The sequence below is a fragment of the Alosa sapidissima genome, chromosome 3 (genome assembly GCF_018492685.1).
Source record: "Alosa sapidissima isolate fAloSap1 chromosome 3, fAloSap1.pri, whole genome shotgun sequence".
Classification (NCBI taxonomy): domain Eukaryota; kingdom Metazoa; phylum Chordata; class Actinopteri; order Clupeiformes; family Clupeidae; genus Alosa; species Alosa sapidissima.
In genome coordinates this window covers 4,390,258-4,406,579 of record NC_055959.1, presented here as the reverse complement: position 1 = coordinate 4,406,579, position 16,322 = coordinate 4,390,258, and the positions used below count along the sequence as shown (strand labels likewise).

Genomic DNA, 16,322 nt, shown 5'->3' with positions numbered 1-16,322 from the left:
ATATTCAATTTTTGAGATGCCTATACTTCCTATAAGCTACAATTACAATAGAAATAATTTGGCGCCCCCCTGCTGACGATGCTTGTGCAATCAAGATGTCAAACTGTAGTTTGGCCAGAGCTGGATGCACCTTTTACAATAGTCAAAGAGCGCCATCTGCTGGGAGAGAATGAGCATGAGAGGGGGATAAACCAAACACTGAGTTATGATGTTTTAAAGTATGCTATCCACACAAGGCTTCTAAAGGTCTAGGTTTATTTTCAAAAACATAAAATCCAAACAAAACATACAATGTGAGTACATATGGGTATAGAACAAGGCAAATATGACGTATACAGACATACAGAATAGTGAAGAAATATTACTGATATAAAGATATAAAGGTAAATACAAGAAACATGTAGAAAAAATGATACAAAACCCAATTAGTCTAAAATATAAAGGTACGTGAAAAAATCTAGGTGTGTTAACAAAAAACCTAGACACAATTTTCCTTTCTCTACACTTTTCTCTAAATCTCTGTTGCCAGAAGGATCCAACAATTTCTGTCTTGCTAAATAATAATTCTCTCTAATGTTTGTTTGCTCATTTTCTTCATAGTCTGATGATATATTACTCCATTTTTTTGGTATACTTCACACTCCTTCGGACCATCACATACTTCATAGATTTTGTTCCTTAGGCTTTGATTACACTTTCTGGTTCCAGCACATCCCACCTCATGGATGACCCGTGAGCTGCCAATACATATGGAGGCCCAGAAAGGCCAAAGTACCAAACAACTACCCCGACCTAAAATCACCATCCATTACCAAGTCAACCCGCAAAAACCCCTCATAGCTCATACCCTAGTACCTAAATGAGTTGTCACGGACTTGTCAATGGCAGACGAATAAGTCTCTTCAATAGAGTCAATAGGGGTTCAGTCCCTAAATCAAGTTTTCGCTTTAACTTTTTTGATGTATCACTTAGCATTTTTGATCAAAAATACAAATACCACATTCATCTTTGGAAAGACCATTTCCAACAGATTTTACACCATAGTATCCAAGGAACTTTGTGATAGTTAGATACTAAACAATGATTGGAAAAAGAGGAGCTTGGTGCATGACTCACTATCTGTCTGACACTGAAAACACCAGTCTGTTTCCCATCTGGTAGCAGCTGGTTCAACTATATTTGCAAAGGGATTACTGTCCTAACAACACACTATACGGCAATTCCTTGAGGTTGTCATTCAATAAAATCATAGTGTACTGCAATTCAGTATGATCGGAGAGGACTTGAGAAAAGTGTTGTTGCTGTTAAAACTGTAACTCTTTTTCAAAATGGCTTAAAATGTTATCAAAATAGTACAAACGAAGCATTACAAATAAAGGTCCTTTCTGGAGACATATTGGGATTGTGCTGAAATGGCTGGTCATATTCGTTCATCTGAGTAAGTTTGGATGCAGTGGAGCCACTGTGTTCACCCAAGGCAGTTGCATTAAAAAAAGGACACTTTGATGTCGGTTTCGACAACTAAACAGGAACTCCCTGACAGTTCACTGAAATAACTGATGCTTTCATATGCAACAACATCCATGTGACTGAAAAACGCTCAATTAAACATATTGGTTGATACAAATAAATGATTTTACAAATTAAACATGGACTACAACGGTGTAAAATGCATTAATCTAATGCTCCTGAAAGACTCCTACTCCACTCTGATGTGGACGTCAAACAGGTATAAGTTTGTGCACTAATATTGCTGAATAGCTTGTGAGAATGGATTCCATCAAGTGTGACTGTTATTGCCGCTACAAACAAACACAACCTAATGGTTTTAGCACATGACCTGTCCAAACAAAACGACAAATCTGAGAAAATGAGAGCTAACCTTGACACTACAAACAAAAAAGATGTGTTTCTTCAAAAGACTTATGTGAGTTGTGTCAATTGTGTTCTTGCATATGTGCACACATTTCCATAATATAGGTCCTATAGACAACACAATATCAAACATATTATATGATGTGTGCACACAGACACACACATGAGAAATGCGGGTATTCAAAAATGCACATATAGACACAGGGGTATGTACACACACACACACACACACACACACACACACACACACACACACACACACACACACACACCACTCTCTCTCTGAGCTCTGTTTGGAAGCAGACACACTCAGATGCATATGTGCACACACACATACAGACACATAAAATTGTGGTGGAATGCTTGAGGAAACGGTGGTGGAAGTTGTGTTAAATACACAAATCCATTCTCTTCTGTCATTACTTCATTTCACCAGTAGGGGGAGAGGAGCCCAACAGTGGGGACTTTGGTGAAACCTGAGGAAGCAAACACAGTAAGCAAAGATAGCATAACAGTCAAGAGAAAACAGGACTGAACTAAATCACTTGAATTATGGATGTGTGTGTGTGTGCATGTGGATGCGTGTGTACACGCATTTGTGTGTGATTGTGTGTGTGTATGCACATGTGTGTGTGTGTGTGTGTGTGTGTGTGTGTGTGTACGTGCATGTGTATTTGTGTGCGTATGTGTGTGCGCGTGTGAGTGTGTGTGTACATGCATGTGTGTGTGGTTGTGTGTGTGGTTGTGGGTGTGTGTGGGTATGTACGTGCATGTGTGTGTGTGTGTGTATACGTGTGTACGGGCATGTGTGTGTGATTGTGTGCATATAAAGTGTTACAGGGGACTCACAGGGGACGGAGGCTTGGCAAAGTTGAGGTGGGCATAAAGAAGCACAGCGATGTCATTCTGACTGGCCTCCAGTGCTATGGAGAGAGCTGTGCTGCCATCCTAGAAGAGACAGACGCACAAACAGACAGATTAATCACTCTCTCTCTCTACCACTCTCTCTTTTATCACTCTCTTTCTCTCTAGCTCTCTCTCTCTCTCTCTCTTCACCAGCCCATCCATCCATCTATATATCTATATCTTTAACATGAAGCAAAAGCATCTGGTCATCTTAACACTGTCCTCCAACTGGAGCGGAATTAGAGGTTTGAAAAGCACCAGCAGGGATGAGTAGCAGAAGGATAGAAGATAGAGGGATATGAACAGAGGAGGAGGGAGAGGTGGAAGATAGAGGGATATGAACAGAGGCAGAGGTGGAAGATAGAGGGATATGAACAGAGGAGGAGGGAGAGGTGGAAGATAGAGGGATATGAACAGAGGAGGGAGAGGTGGAAGATAGAGGGATATGAACAGAGGAGGAGGGAGAGGTGGAAGATAGAGGGATAGGAACAGTGGAGGAGGGAGAGGAAAAGAGGAGGAGGGAGAGGTGGAAGATAGAGGGATAGGAACAGAGGAGGAGGGAGAGGTGGCAGCAGCCTCACATTATCGGTCAGTGTAGCGTCGCAGCCGGGCACGGAGAGCAGCTGCCGCACGATGTCCACGTGGCCGTGCTCACAGGCGCACATGAGCGCCGTGGAGCCGTCATCGTCGCGGAGATTGACCTGGGCCCCGCAGGAGAGCAGCGCCCGCACCATGTCGCCGCGACCATGGCTCACCGCCAGCATGAGAGCCGTCTGACCCGCCTGGAGTGCACACACACACACACACACACACAGTCAGGCTGACCAGTGTCCTTACAACTTTATGTAGCTATTGAAGTACACACACTCCCCCAACACTCCCAACACACACTGTCAGAGTGAGCAGTTCACTCACACTCACACACACTCACACACACACACACACACAAACAATTAGCCCCCATCCCTGCCACAGAAGCACAATGATTCACTTACACGCACATACACACACAGTGAAGCAGACCGAAATCCTTGTACAGTCACATCCAGCATTGCCACAGAATTATACACACACACGCACACGCACACGCACACGCACACGCACACACACACACACACACACACACACACACACACACACGGTCAGGTGGCATCCCATGGTGTCCTACCTGGCTGGCTTTGGCATTGACATCCCCTGTTCTCAGCAGCTGTAGGACGGTCTGCAGGTCGCTGTCGGAGCTGAAGGCGGCCAGAGCGGTCAGCATGATGGCCGTGTAACCGGCCTTGTTCTGCTTGTCAGCATTACACAGGCCTGTACAGGAACGCAGAATGGCAGGTGGTCAACTCGCATTCATGGTGAGCTACGCTTTTGACACACGACTGACCAAGTACTTCTTTCCCATTATTATAAACTTTCACACATGCACATACTCATACCTGTACATATTCTATACAATAGATCCACTGGTCATTTCATTGGTGTCAGTCTCACTATAACAAGCACAAACTGACACATAACACTCACAAAACACAAACACACACACACACTAACCAGTCTCCAACAGTAGTTTGACCACGGGGAAGTTCGAGTGAGAGACAGTGTAGTGCAGGGCAGTGTTGCCGTTTCCGTCAGCCATGTTGATGACAAACTCCAGCAGCTGGGGTGAGAGGGTGGCAAAGGTGTCCATGTAGGCCCTGACCACCGCTGTGTCCGCTCCTTTATGGCACGACACGCGCAGCCACTCCTGGAGCACTGAGGTGTAGGCTGTCCGCTGTTGCCCCCCACACACACACACACACAATATAATGAATATGACGCATAGTCAACCCAAACGTTTAGCTTTTTTTCAGAAGACACAACAGTAGGATGTCTGTCTCAGTCAGTGATCTGAAATCTGCACATGAAACCAAATGGAAACGTACCGCCCCCTGCTGGCTGAAGGCATTCGGTTCACCAACAGCTTTCTGTAAGGTATGAAGTGCTGTCATCAGGCTCTCGCTGAGTTCCAGTCTGAAAGACAAAGCACAAGAAAATAACTTTCAAAAATGTAAGGGCACAAATTCATCCTATATATTTGCATATTAATTTGCTTGGAGGTGTCATGGGCCTAATTCAATGAAATACCGATGAAAGAAGGTGAACCCCAGTGAAATGCACTCGAAGGTTGTTCTGTTAGTGATGTTTATTGCCCGCAAAGTTTGCTTTGTTAGTGATTTTGTTTTTGATGGTAATTAAGCTTGGTTGTTGACTGGCCGCTGTGTGAAATCCTCTACCTATAGCACTAGGAAGTGAACATCTCTCCTGTGTATATTTGGAAAACAAATGCTGTAATGCTGCTGATGCTGTCAGAATAAGAACTATACGCAGATGTACAGTAGGAAACCAATTACACAGCACACACACAGATGTACAGTAGGAAACCAATTACACAGCACACACACAGATGTACAGTAGGAAACCAATTACACAGCACACACACAGATGTACAGTAGGAAACCAATTACACAGCACACACACAGATGTACAGTAGGAAACCAGTGCTCCACTGTACCCAGAAATGACTTCCATCCTCTATACTCACTTGCTTTCCTGACTGGCTGGCGATGCAGAGCTCACGTTCCCAGATGCTGGCTCTGCGACTGTGGATAGGCTTGTAGGTTGCTGGGAGCTGGAATCTGTGGCTGGTGATTGGTTGGCTCCCTGCTGAGGCGTAAGGTGAGTGGTTTGTGATTGGCTAGCTTGCTGCTGAGAGGCCGGGGCAGTGGTTTGAGTGGCGAGGTCTTGGGCCTCCGACTGGGCAGCACCAGTGTGAGAGTGTTTGGCTTGGGGAGCAGTTTGTTCTGAGGCAGACAGAGGAGCTGGCTGGACGTCGGGTTGTTCGGTGGCAGAGACCTTTGCCTGGCCGCAAGAAGAGCCGCCACTGGCATGAGATGGCACAGAGGCAGTGGCGCAGTCATCTGTGGACACCACAGCCGCGACTGGTGATTGGCTAATAGTCTGTTGAGGGTTTGCGTCCGTGGCAGGTGATGTGCCGGTGCTCTGGGGAGCCAGCTTCTCATTGGCTAGCGCTGGGGCAGTGCTGAGCTGTTGCGGGGGCTCGGGGAGGGCGGTCTCTCGGGCAGCGCTCGTCTCAGGGGGACTGGTGGCCTCAGGCTGAGGTGGACGGGCCCCAGACTCCGGAAGCTTCTCAGGGGCCTCGTGGTATTCACTCGTGTCGCTCTCGTCCTCGGAGCTGTCGCTACTGCTCTCCTCTGAGGATGTGGATTCATACCTTCAGGACACACACACACACACACACACACACACAATTACTAGGCAAACCAGGACATGTTTCATAGAGCTTTACATCATTTAGCAAATAGGCATATAATCACACACCCAGTATCAGTCAGTTTACTACAACCCCAAAACAGAAAAAGTTGGGGCGTGTAAAATTTCAATAAAAACAGAATGTAATAATCTGTAAATCTCTTAAACTCATATTTAGTTGCAAAAAGGACACAGACAACATATCAAATGTTGAAATGTTGAAAATGACAAATTTGACTATTTCATGGAAAATATATGTTAATTTTGAATTTAATACCAGCAACATGTTTCAAAAAAAGTTGGGACGGGGGTAACAAAATGCTGGAAAAGCTGTGTAATGATAAAGAAAACAAAAGGAAGAATGTTTCACAACTAATTAGGGTAACTGGCAACATGATTGGGTATGAAAAAGAGCATCCCAGAGAGGCAGGGTCTCTTAGAAGTAAAGTTGTAGGAGTGTTCATCACTCTGTAAACCTGTGTGCACAAATGATGAAACAATGTCAGTTTAATGCTTCTTAACATTGTGACGTATTTAGGGAGTTCATCATCTGGAGGACATAATATTATTAAAACATTCAGAGAATCCAGAGAAATATTTGCAAATAAGGGAAATAGCTGAAAAACAAATTGGATGGCCGTGGTCTTTTGGACCTCAGATGGCACTGCATCAACACCAGACCTTTTTCCAGACCTGTCATTGTATGGGCTCAGGAAAACCTCTGATAACCATTGTCTATGTGCCCAGTTTGATACTCAATTCAAAAACTGCAGCCAAAATTGTAACAGTTAAAATTGTATTGAGACATGATACAGAAAATACCACCCTCTTATCTGGGCCTGAGCTTGTTTAAAATGGACTGAGGTAACGTGAAAAGAAGTCATGTAGTTAGACCAATCAAAGTTTGTCATTCTTTTTGGAAATCATGGACTCATCTGGGCTAAAGAAGAGAGGGCCTATCCAAGTATCCAATCTATCCAACTTGTTTTAGTGCTCAGTTCGAAACCCAACATCTATGACGGTGTGGAGGAGCATTAATGCCTACAGCATGGGCATCTTGCACATTTGTCAAAGCACAATCAATTCTGAATGATGTATACAGGTTTTGAGCAACATATACTGCCATCCAGGCAATGTCTTTTCCAGGGACGACCTTGAATATTTCAGGAAAACAATGCCAAAATAAATTCTACACATATTTAAATAGTATTTCTCCATAGAGGAAGAGTCCAGGTGCTAAGATGGCCTGGTCTGCAGTCCAGATTTGTCAAATTAGGTGCATATGAAAAGCATAACTAAGAAAACCCCATACTGTTGAGCAACTGAAATCCTTTTCTCAAAACTCTAGCAAATGGTCTCCTCAGTTCTTAAACATTTACAGAATTGTGTTAAATGAAGAGATAAAGCAGCACAGTGGTGAACATGCTCCCGTCCCAACTTTTTTTTAAACATGTTGCTGGCATCAAATTCAAAATTAACATATACTTTCTATGAAATAGTCCACATTTTCATTTTCAACATTTGATATGTTGACTATGTCCTTTTGGCTGCTAAATATGGGTTTACGAGACTTGAATATTATGGCATTCTGTTTTTATTTGCATTTTACACAACGTCCCAACTTTTTCTGTTTTGGGGTTGCACTACAAATCACATAGGGGTTCATGTAACGCCGTTCAGTTGCAGTGAAGACATTCCAGCTCCAGTCTGTACTCACCCTCCATTCACCCCAATAAACTGCAGGTTCTTCTTAGTGGTGGGAGAGCCAGGTTCTCCATCTGCTTTCCGCTTCATAATGGACCTCAAAGCTGACTGGGGAGAAGCTGGGGGAAAGAGGAGAGCATTTAGATGCCATGATGGTGGGAAATTGAAATAAAACGGGGAAATTGAAATAAAATAAACAACTTATAGACTAGGGGGAGACGGAGAAGAGGAGAAGATCAGAGTTTAAAAGGTTACACTTTGAGAAAAATTATGATTAATTCCTTCACTGCAAAAAATGGCCCAAATATAAGAAAATTCAAAAATCAAATTTGGCTGCCAGTGCCTTAAGCAAATTTGTCTTAATAAGACGTATTTTTGGCTGCCAGTGCCTTAAGCAAATTTGTCTTAATAAGACGTCTTAAAATAATACAGACTGCCCATTAAATTAGATGTACCGCATAGCGGTACAAAATATGACCGCCGCTCAGTCCTGTACATCCATTCCGCGAAAATAAATCACACTTCAATTTGTCTCCATATTTTACTCCATCCCCCACTCTTGAAACATTTGTGTATGCTTGTTTGGCATGCCTGAGTGTGTGTGTGCGGCTGCACAGAAAGTAGCCTACTGGTGCTGAAAAGGTGAATAGATTGTAGAATAGCCAAAGAAGATGTAGCATTGTTATAAAACCTTTAAAATCTCTAAACAATCACAAGTAGGGCAGTTCATCACAGTTCATCCATTGCAACTGGATTGATGAAAGGTCATTTACACCTGTAGGCTATTGTATTTGGGAAAAGCAAAAGGTATCAGCATAATGTTATTTATTTATTTATTTTTTATGTATTTATAAACAAAAACATCTCTGTCAGTTCCATGCCGTTTTCAACAGCTATCAAAAACAAAGGTCATTTTTGGATGGATGGATTTTTTGTGAATGTTTCTTCTTCTACATAAGATTTTAGTCATCTTTAGTTCATGTAATACTTTATTGTCAATGCACAAATTAAGTAACAGTAGTCTGAAACGTTATTGTTAATGCACAAATTAAGTAACAGTAGTCTGAAACGAAATGCTGTTTTACATCTAACCAGTGGTGCAAATAACTGACATGTCCAAATGGGCCTTGATGAAATGCGTCGCTAGACTGTTCATACACATTTTAACTGGCCAAAGTTGAAGAGCTTTTGTCCGTTATTGTTCGTGCAAATATAGGCTGATTCATGTTCCCTTGCATTGTGTAACTGAGGTCCATGGCTAGTCTGGCTTTCATCAGACCAAGCTCAATCTTTTAAGAAATCAAAAAATAAATAGCGGGCAGATCATGCTGGGTTCACCCAGCCTAGTCCATAGGCACCCGATATTGTTTAATTTTCAGATTGAGATATACACGCTCTGGCTATTCTAAATGCAAAAATGCATCAGGGAGTTATGACAAAACTGTAACTAACAAACTAGATCCTAATAGAAAGCTGTTAGCTTCCCTAAGCTACAGGTAGGATTATAAGGTAGGCCTATTTACAACATAAATTGTCAATAGGCTATGCTGGCGACACAAATAAAATCTCCTTTGGAAACCACTGGCTTACGACTTACAGTATCAAGCGGACTTAAACTGCCATATCGTGGCGAAAAGTTGTAATAACATTCACGCAGCTCCATGAGTCAAGGAAAGCGCGAATGAAGTAGTCACTTCTAAATGGGACCCACTACACAGTAGCTTAAGGTGTGTTGCTAAAAGCAGCCATAATGAAATGAAGGTGTCATTGTTTGGATACTTCACACACACGTGCTTTTTAATTTCACAGACTACAACTACCAAGCTGGAATCAAAGCACATCGATTCCCCTCTCACACCCTGCACGCACTTAAAACAAAATAAACAGGCGTCTCAGTCTCACGCATGTATAGGCAAAACTGTATCAGACCGGTGTAACGTTGGTAAATCTTCCATTGCACAGAATGATTTTGTAGCACGTGCAATAAATGACAGTCGAAAGATACAAACAGTGCTGCTATCAATTTGCTTGGTATAACCGCATTTATAGTTTTCTACAAATGCAATCAATCAAATGGGCCTTCATCACTCAACCAACGCTAACGGTAACATTACCTAGGTCCTTATTGATATTACAAGATTAACGTACCTGCAGTAAAAACCAAGCATGTCCGATAAACATCCTCAGATTTATTTCGGCTTCAAGAAGAAATGGGAATTACACTTCATGTGAACATCGTCCTGTCCTTATTAGATGTTCGCTGCGGTAAATTACAGTCCTTGTAGGAAGTGTCCATTGTTTTTCCCCAACCCACTTTTAACTTCCAACAAAATTACGTCTCACTGCAACGATGCGCCATCTAGTGGACAAACGACTACTTATCGCCAATACTGAAAATGCAGCCATGATGATGATGATGAATATTTATTTTGGCTTTCTTTTGATCCTACTGAATTTGTAATTATGTATCGGCCGTTCTAATACCGATAGTATGTGGGTGCCTGTGTGTGTGCATGTTTATATGTGTGCACCGCCATTTACAGGCCAATGAGTGTACAGTCACTAAATGTACACATAACCTAATTTTTTTAGACCCCCCCATGGATGAAATTCTACGAAACTTGGCATACCCCCAGACCCCCAGAGAATGCCAGGTCAATCATACACATAAAATTTGGTGCAGTTCTGAACATCTTAACTGAAGATAGGGGCGATTAAAGCAGAATAATATTGCATTGTCATTTTTTACCGGGGGGGGGGGGTGCAAATCACAAATGAGTGATTATGAGCCAGGTTGATGTGGGCCCTTGAGACCAACATACCATAAAAGAGAACTGTGTCTGCCCACAGAGAACTGTGTCTGCCCTACCCTCCTTTCGGGGGGTCCAGTCCAGCGGGGGGGCTGCAGATCAAAATGAAAAATGACGGTTCCATGCTATCCATGTGGGGGTACATGCCCACCAAGTTTTGTGTACCCCGGTCTTTCAGTGTCCCGGGAATCCTTGTTGGTGTACGTCACTAAATGTACACATAAGTTATTTTATTGTAGGGCCCCTATTGACCGAAAGTACACAAAACTTGGCATGCATTCGGAGGGTGTCATAATGATCCTACACTTTTAATTTCGTGCAGTTTTGACCTTGTCAGCCAGAGATATTGTGATGAAAACACCTAATTTTTTGCTTTTTAATTTTTAACTAGGTGGCGCTATACATGAAATAAGTGGTAATGGGATGGGTTGACATGCCCCCTTAAGACCAACATACAAAAAAAAGGTGGACCTCCTAGGCCCTACGGTTCTCGAGATATTCACAGAAAACTGTCTCCGGCCACCTACAGGCCAGTTGGTGTATAGTAACATAAATTAATTTATTGTGTGGCCCCCCATGAACGGAATTCCACAAAACTTGGCGTGCATACAGAGGGTGTCATAATGATCCTACACTTCCAATTTCGTGCAGTTTTGACTATGTTAGGTCACAGATACCTTCAATTACACCACCTCATTTTTACTTTTTTGTGTTTAACTAGGTGGCGCTATACATGAAATGAGTGGTTATGGAATGGGTTGACATGGCCCCTTGAGATCAACATACAAAAAAAAAATGGTCCTCCTAAACCCTACGGTTTTCGAGATATTCACAGAAAACTGTGTCTGCCCTACCCTCCTTTCGGGGGGTTCAATTCAGCGGGGGGGCTACAGATCAAAACGAAAAACGATGGTTCCATGCTTTCCATGTGGGGTTACATGTCCACCAAGTTTCGTGTACCCCGGTCTTTCAGTGTCCAGGGAATCATTGACGGAAATTTGGGCATGCGAAAAAGAAAAAAAAAAAAAAAAATCTGACTAAACCTACTGTATATGACCGCCGCTTCGCTGCGCGGCGGTCATAATAAATTGAAATGATCTTACGAGAAAGCGCTAGTCTCTTTACACTCAAAACAATAGCAACTAGATTTTTGACCTCAATATAAGATTAATAACACTTGGTTAGATAAGCAATTTTGGCAGTGTTCCTGTAGCTGTTTTACCTAGCTTTGTAGGCTCCTGTGACTGGAGGTCCTCCACAACTGTGTGCTGACCACCCTCTCCTTCATTCGACCCCGCATTCAAAGGGGTCACCTGATGGCACTTGGTTTCCATGACAATCACAGGGCTGGTGACAGGCACTGAAGAGGACACTTCACTCCTCAAAAGGACCTCTCTCACTTGCTTGGAGCTGATTGCGATGGGCAGCTCTCGAGGTCCTTCTGAGAGTCAACACAACAACATGCACGGAGGTCAGAGCACAGTGGAGGAAAGGGCTGCACAGCACACAACATTACATCTCAACATTACATATCTCAACATTACATATCTCAACATTACATATCTCAAAAACCTATGGTCAAATCTCAGAAATTCCAACTCAGATTCTCAGATTTCTAGATTAGAACATTCTGAGAACATTTTGAAAACATTCCGACACGATTCTTGTGGTCATGCTTACCCTCTGTGCTGAGAGCCTCTGCCTGGCCCCTGAGCGGGCCTTCCAGGAGGGCCCCGGAGGGTGCGCTGGCGATGGAGGGGCCCGCTTGCGCCCTCACCAGCATGGGCTGCTCCAGCGTGTACACCTGGATGCCCACGGTCCTCTGCTCGCGCTGCTGGGGCTGCTGGGTAAAGCTGACCACCGTCTGCAGACTGGAGCTCCTTCCGCCGCCCTGCGGCTGCTGCTGCTGCTCCTGCCAGCCCAGGCTGGTGGCCCGGACCGGGTGCTCGGCCTTAGGCTGGGCCTGTCTGGCCCTCTGGGCAGCCTCGGCCTGCTCCTGGGCGCTCTGGAGCTCCTGCATGGCTTTCTGCAGCTGCGCCTCCAGGCGGCCTACCTGGCTCTTGAGCGACTCGGTCTCGGGCGGCAGCCCCAGGTCCTGCTCGCGCACGCCCACGCCCACCTGCCGGTAGTGCTTCTCCCTCTCGTCCCGCTCGTCCTCGGGCCCCACGCCGACGGTGCGCACCTCCCGGCGAGCTCCGGGCCGCGCGCCGCCCACGATCACCGTGTCCTCGATCTCGCAGCCCGAGTCCTGCCGCGAGCCGTCGGCCGCCGTGGGGGACAACCCCCCGCCCGCCCTGCTGCCACCGCCGGTGCCTGGCGTCGTCGGCGTCGTTCCCCCTTCCGCCGCCGCTGTTGTCGTCGCCGTCGTGGTGTTGGCGGCGGCGGCGTCCTCCTCGGGGATGTCGATGTAGAGCTCGCCGCGTGGCCGGCCGCTCCTCCCGCTCCCGCCGAAGCCCAGCGTGTGGCCCAGGAACTTCTGGCTCTTGAGCTGGACGCTGAGCTGCCGCTTCTCCTCCTGCAGCACGGAGATCTTGACCTGGAGCACGGGGATGGTCTTCACCTGCTCCTCCAGCTCGCGGATCTTGCGCAGCGCCGCCGCCATCTGCTCCCGCACGTGCTGCAAGTGCGCCGGGGTGGGCGACACCGGCGTGGACAGCCCCGAGCTCATGGGTGTGTAGGAGCCTCCTCCTCCTCCTCCTCCTCCTCCTCCTCCTCCAGCTCCTCCACCGTGGGCGCGGTTGTAGCTGTGGGCGCTGGAGAGGGAGGTGGTGGAGCCTGCCACGCTGCTGTGCATGCTGCCCAGGTTGGTGAAGCGCCGGCCCTCCTTCTCCTCCTCCAGCTTGCGCCGGGCGTCCAGCAGGGTCTTCTCCACGCGGGCGGCGCTGAAGCTCGGACGCTGCAAGGAGGAGGTGGCGGCCGATCCTCCGTGGTGCGGGTGGTGGTAGCCCGGCGCGCAGTAGGAGAAGGAGGAGTGTCGACTGTCCACGCTAGCGTTGGAGCACAGCGACTCGGTGGAGGTCCACCAGGAGCCGGTGTAGCCGTAGCCGCGCGGCAGGGAGCCGTAGCGGGGCCGGCGCTGGACGGGCACGCGCTTGATCGTGTGGCCCTTCTCGATGTCGTTGACGTATTTGAGGAAGTCCAGGTCCAGACGGTAGCCGTAGGGCGTCTCCACCGAGTAGGGGGCCTCCGCGTCCTTTCCGTGCAGGGAAGGGGGCGCAGAGGGGTTGAGCTTCCCTGTAGTGAGAGAGAGAGAGAGAGAGAGAGAGAGAGAGTCAGGCAGGGAGAGAGAGAAAGAAAGAGTCAAAAAGAGAGAGTCAGGCAGGGAGAGAGAGCGAGAAGGAGAGAGGAAATCAGCTCTAAACTGGCGGAAATCTTAGTCTAATCTCCCAATCAGACTACACAGAGAGGCATGAACTCCCAGGCCACTCTCTGTTCCGGGATCTGCTGCGCCACTGACCCCGTCCGAGAGATGCAGAGATACAGGCGGGAGCCCAGAGCCACAGAGGGCCAGCCCATCTTTAGTAACCGTTCCCAGGGACGTCCTCAAGGACTGGATTATGCTTTCCTTGAGAACGTCCTTAGACATGTGGCCCTCTGTCCCACACTCTAATAGAATAACTGGCTGACTGACTCGTTTGTTAGTGGAGCATGACATCAACAGGGATTGCAAGTGATTCCCACTGATGACTGCATTGCAGAGGGGAACTGGGGACAAGGTAACCTATAACAACACAATTATGTCCAATACCTATTACTTATTCAGAGGACATGTTTGCGTAAAGCGACACACATACTTATGTGACAGGAATCTTCCCATTTTGCATGAAGTAAGAATTAACTTGCTTTATCTGGATGAGAATTTCAGTTAGTTACACACCAACTTAGGAGACAGGAACCAGACCCGGCGGCAGACACAAATTCACGGACGGGCATTACACCTTTCCAGGGGGGGCACGGGAACCTAAATTGATCACGGTAGTTTAAGCTTAGCCTACACTTGACAAAACATTCTAATATGAAAATATAGATGCAATTGTTGTAAAATGGTGCAGCTCCTTTAAGAGAGCCCTGTGCGCAGGGATGGAGAGAGAGAAAGTGAGAGGGGATATGTGTGTTAGAACTGAGATGCGTGTGGAAAAAGTAGACGTGCTGTTGAGACTGGAGCTAGTCATATTCAAAATAATGCAAAAATAAATCCGCAGATGAAACCAAAATCCTCGTTCATTTGCTAACCACCTTCAGATAAAGTGTTAGGGAGTTAGCCCCGAAGTTACGGATAACTTCGGCCCTGGAGTGGTAACAAGCTCCCTGTTCTCCGACTAGGTCAGAAGAAAAAACAGTAAAGGTTAACGCTATCAAACAAACCCAGAAACTACTAGGCCTTCTTCTACTAACTACGATATGAGATATAGCCTACCTGCGAGCCGATAAGCCATATTTGTCATCGGATGACAGGGGTTAGTGCAGAAGTGAAGTAGACTGCGCCACGTTACCTCCTCTCCATTTAGGTGATGGGTTTACCTAATATTCCTGATTGATTAGCTACGGAATAATACAGATTTTACAAGTTTTATTTGCTACTTGCTAGATTAGTTTGTCACGTATAATATAGGCCTACATTTAATAAGTGTTCAAAATCAATCTATGGGGTTGGTTGGTGCAGCCAAGCTCGTCCAGGGCGGGCACAGATGACTTCCAGGACGGGCCTGGCCCCCCAAAGCCCCCCCATGACGCCGGGACTGACAGGAACTCTCTCATTTTGTACCCATAGATGTACATCTTGGTAACAATTTAATAGACATAAATGTTGCAAGTATTTGATAGAAAGAAATCATGTTGCTCTTCATATGTATTTAATAGACATGAATTATGTTACTTTACCTTGGCATCTATGTAATAGACATGAACTATGTTGCTCTAACTGGGTTAGTATTTAATAGACATGAATTATGTTGCTCTACCTGGGTTAGTATTTAATAGACATGAATTATGTTGCTCTACCTGGGTTAGTATTTCAGTAAGTCTTTGAGTCTGTTTACCTGGGAAGCTGGGGTCCATATGCAGCACCTGAGCCATGATTCACCCGTGGCTGCAGTCTCGCGTTCACCCCACGGTTCACCTCACCTGTAGTAACACACAAACACATGAAGACACTTTAACTGGGCTCTGTAGCGTCAGTTAGAGAAGTACCAACATCTGTACTCAAATGCGGGTGGAGGTCCAGCTGCCTAACCTTCAGGGGGCAGCCTCCACTCAGAAGTCTGTCAGCATTAAGAAACAACACACACACACACACACATACAAATTCATAAATATATAAAGAGACATCCACACACACACACACACACACACACGCACACGCACGCACACGCACGCACAAGAGAACAAAACTCTTTTCATAACACTCACACCCACTAACACTTGCATATGTAGCCGCAACAAAGAAATCTTGAGCACACACACACACACACACGCACACACAGACACACGTACACACACACACACACACACACACACAGACACACGCACACACAGACACACACAGACACACGTACACACACACACACACACACACACACACACACACACACACACACACACACACAGCTGGCCCGTGGTATGGGGAGGAATCCAGAGTAAAGGGAGTGTTAGGCCTTTCCAGCCCTGAGCAGTGGGACAGAGGTGGAATTAAAGACGTCTGGAACATTACTGCCTTTG

At 46.0% G+C, this 16,322-nt stretch overlaps 1 protein-coding gene across 1 annotated transcript in view; it reads right to left on the bottom strand.

The window, feature by feature from the left end:
- Positions 1-238: 238 nt before the first annotated feature.
- kank2 (KN motif and ankyrin repeat domains 2) overlaps positions 239-16,322 on the bottom strand; it is a 29,324-nt gene continuing 13,240 nt past the window's right edge. Inside the window, exons 3-13 of the mRNA XM_042084974.1 lie at positions 15,644-15,728; positions 12,285-13,838; positions 11,827-12,045; positions 7,808-7,913; positions 5,363-6,052; positions 4,704-4,791; positions 4,333-4,552; positions 3,950-4,092; positions 3,363-3,563; positions 2,725-2,823; positions 239-2,351 (exon numbers count right to left, since the gene is read on the bottom strand). Of these exons, the coding sequence (XP_041940908.1) occupies positions 2,295-2,351; positions 2,725-2,823; positions 3,363-3,563; positions 3,950-4,092; positions 4,333-4,552; positions 4,704-4,791; positions 5,363-6,052; positions 7,808-7,913; positions 11,827-12,045; positions 12,285-13,838; positions 15,644-15,680 (3,414 nt within the window). The 5' untranslated portion in view covers positions 15,681-15,728 and the 3' untranslated portion in view covers positions 239-2,294. The remainder of the gene's footprint in view (positions 2,352-2,724; positions 2,824-3,362; positions 3,564-3,949; positions 4,093-4,332; positions 4,553-4,703; positions 4,792-5,362; positions 6,053-7,807; positions 7,914-11,826; positions 12,046-12,284; positions 13,839-15,643; positions 15,729-16,322) is intronic.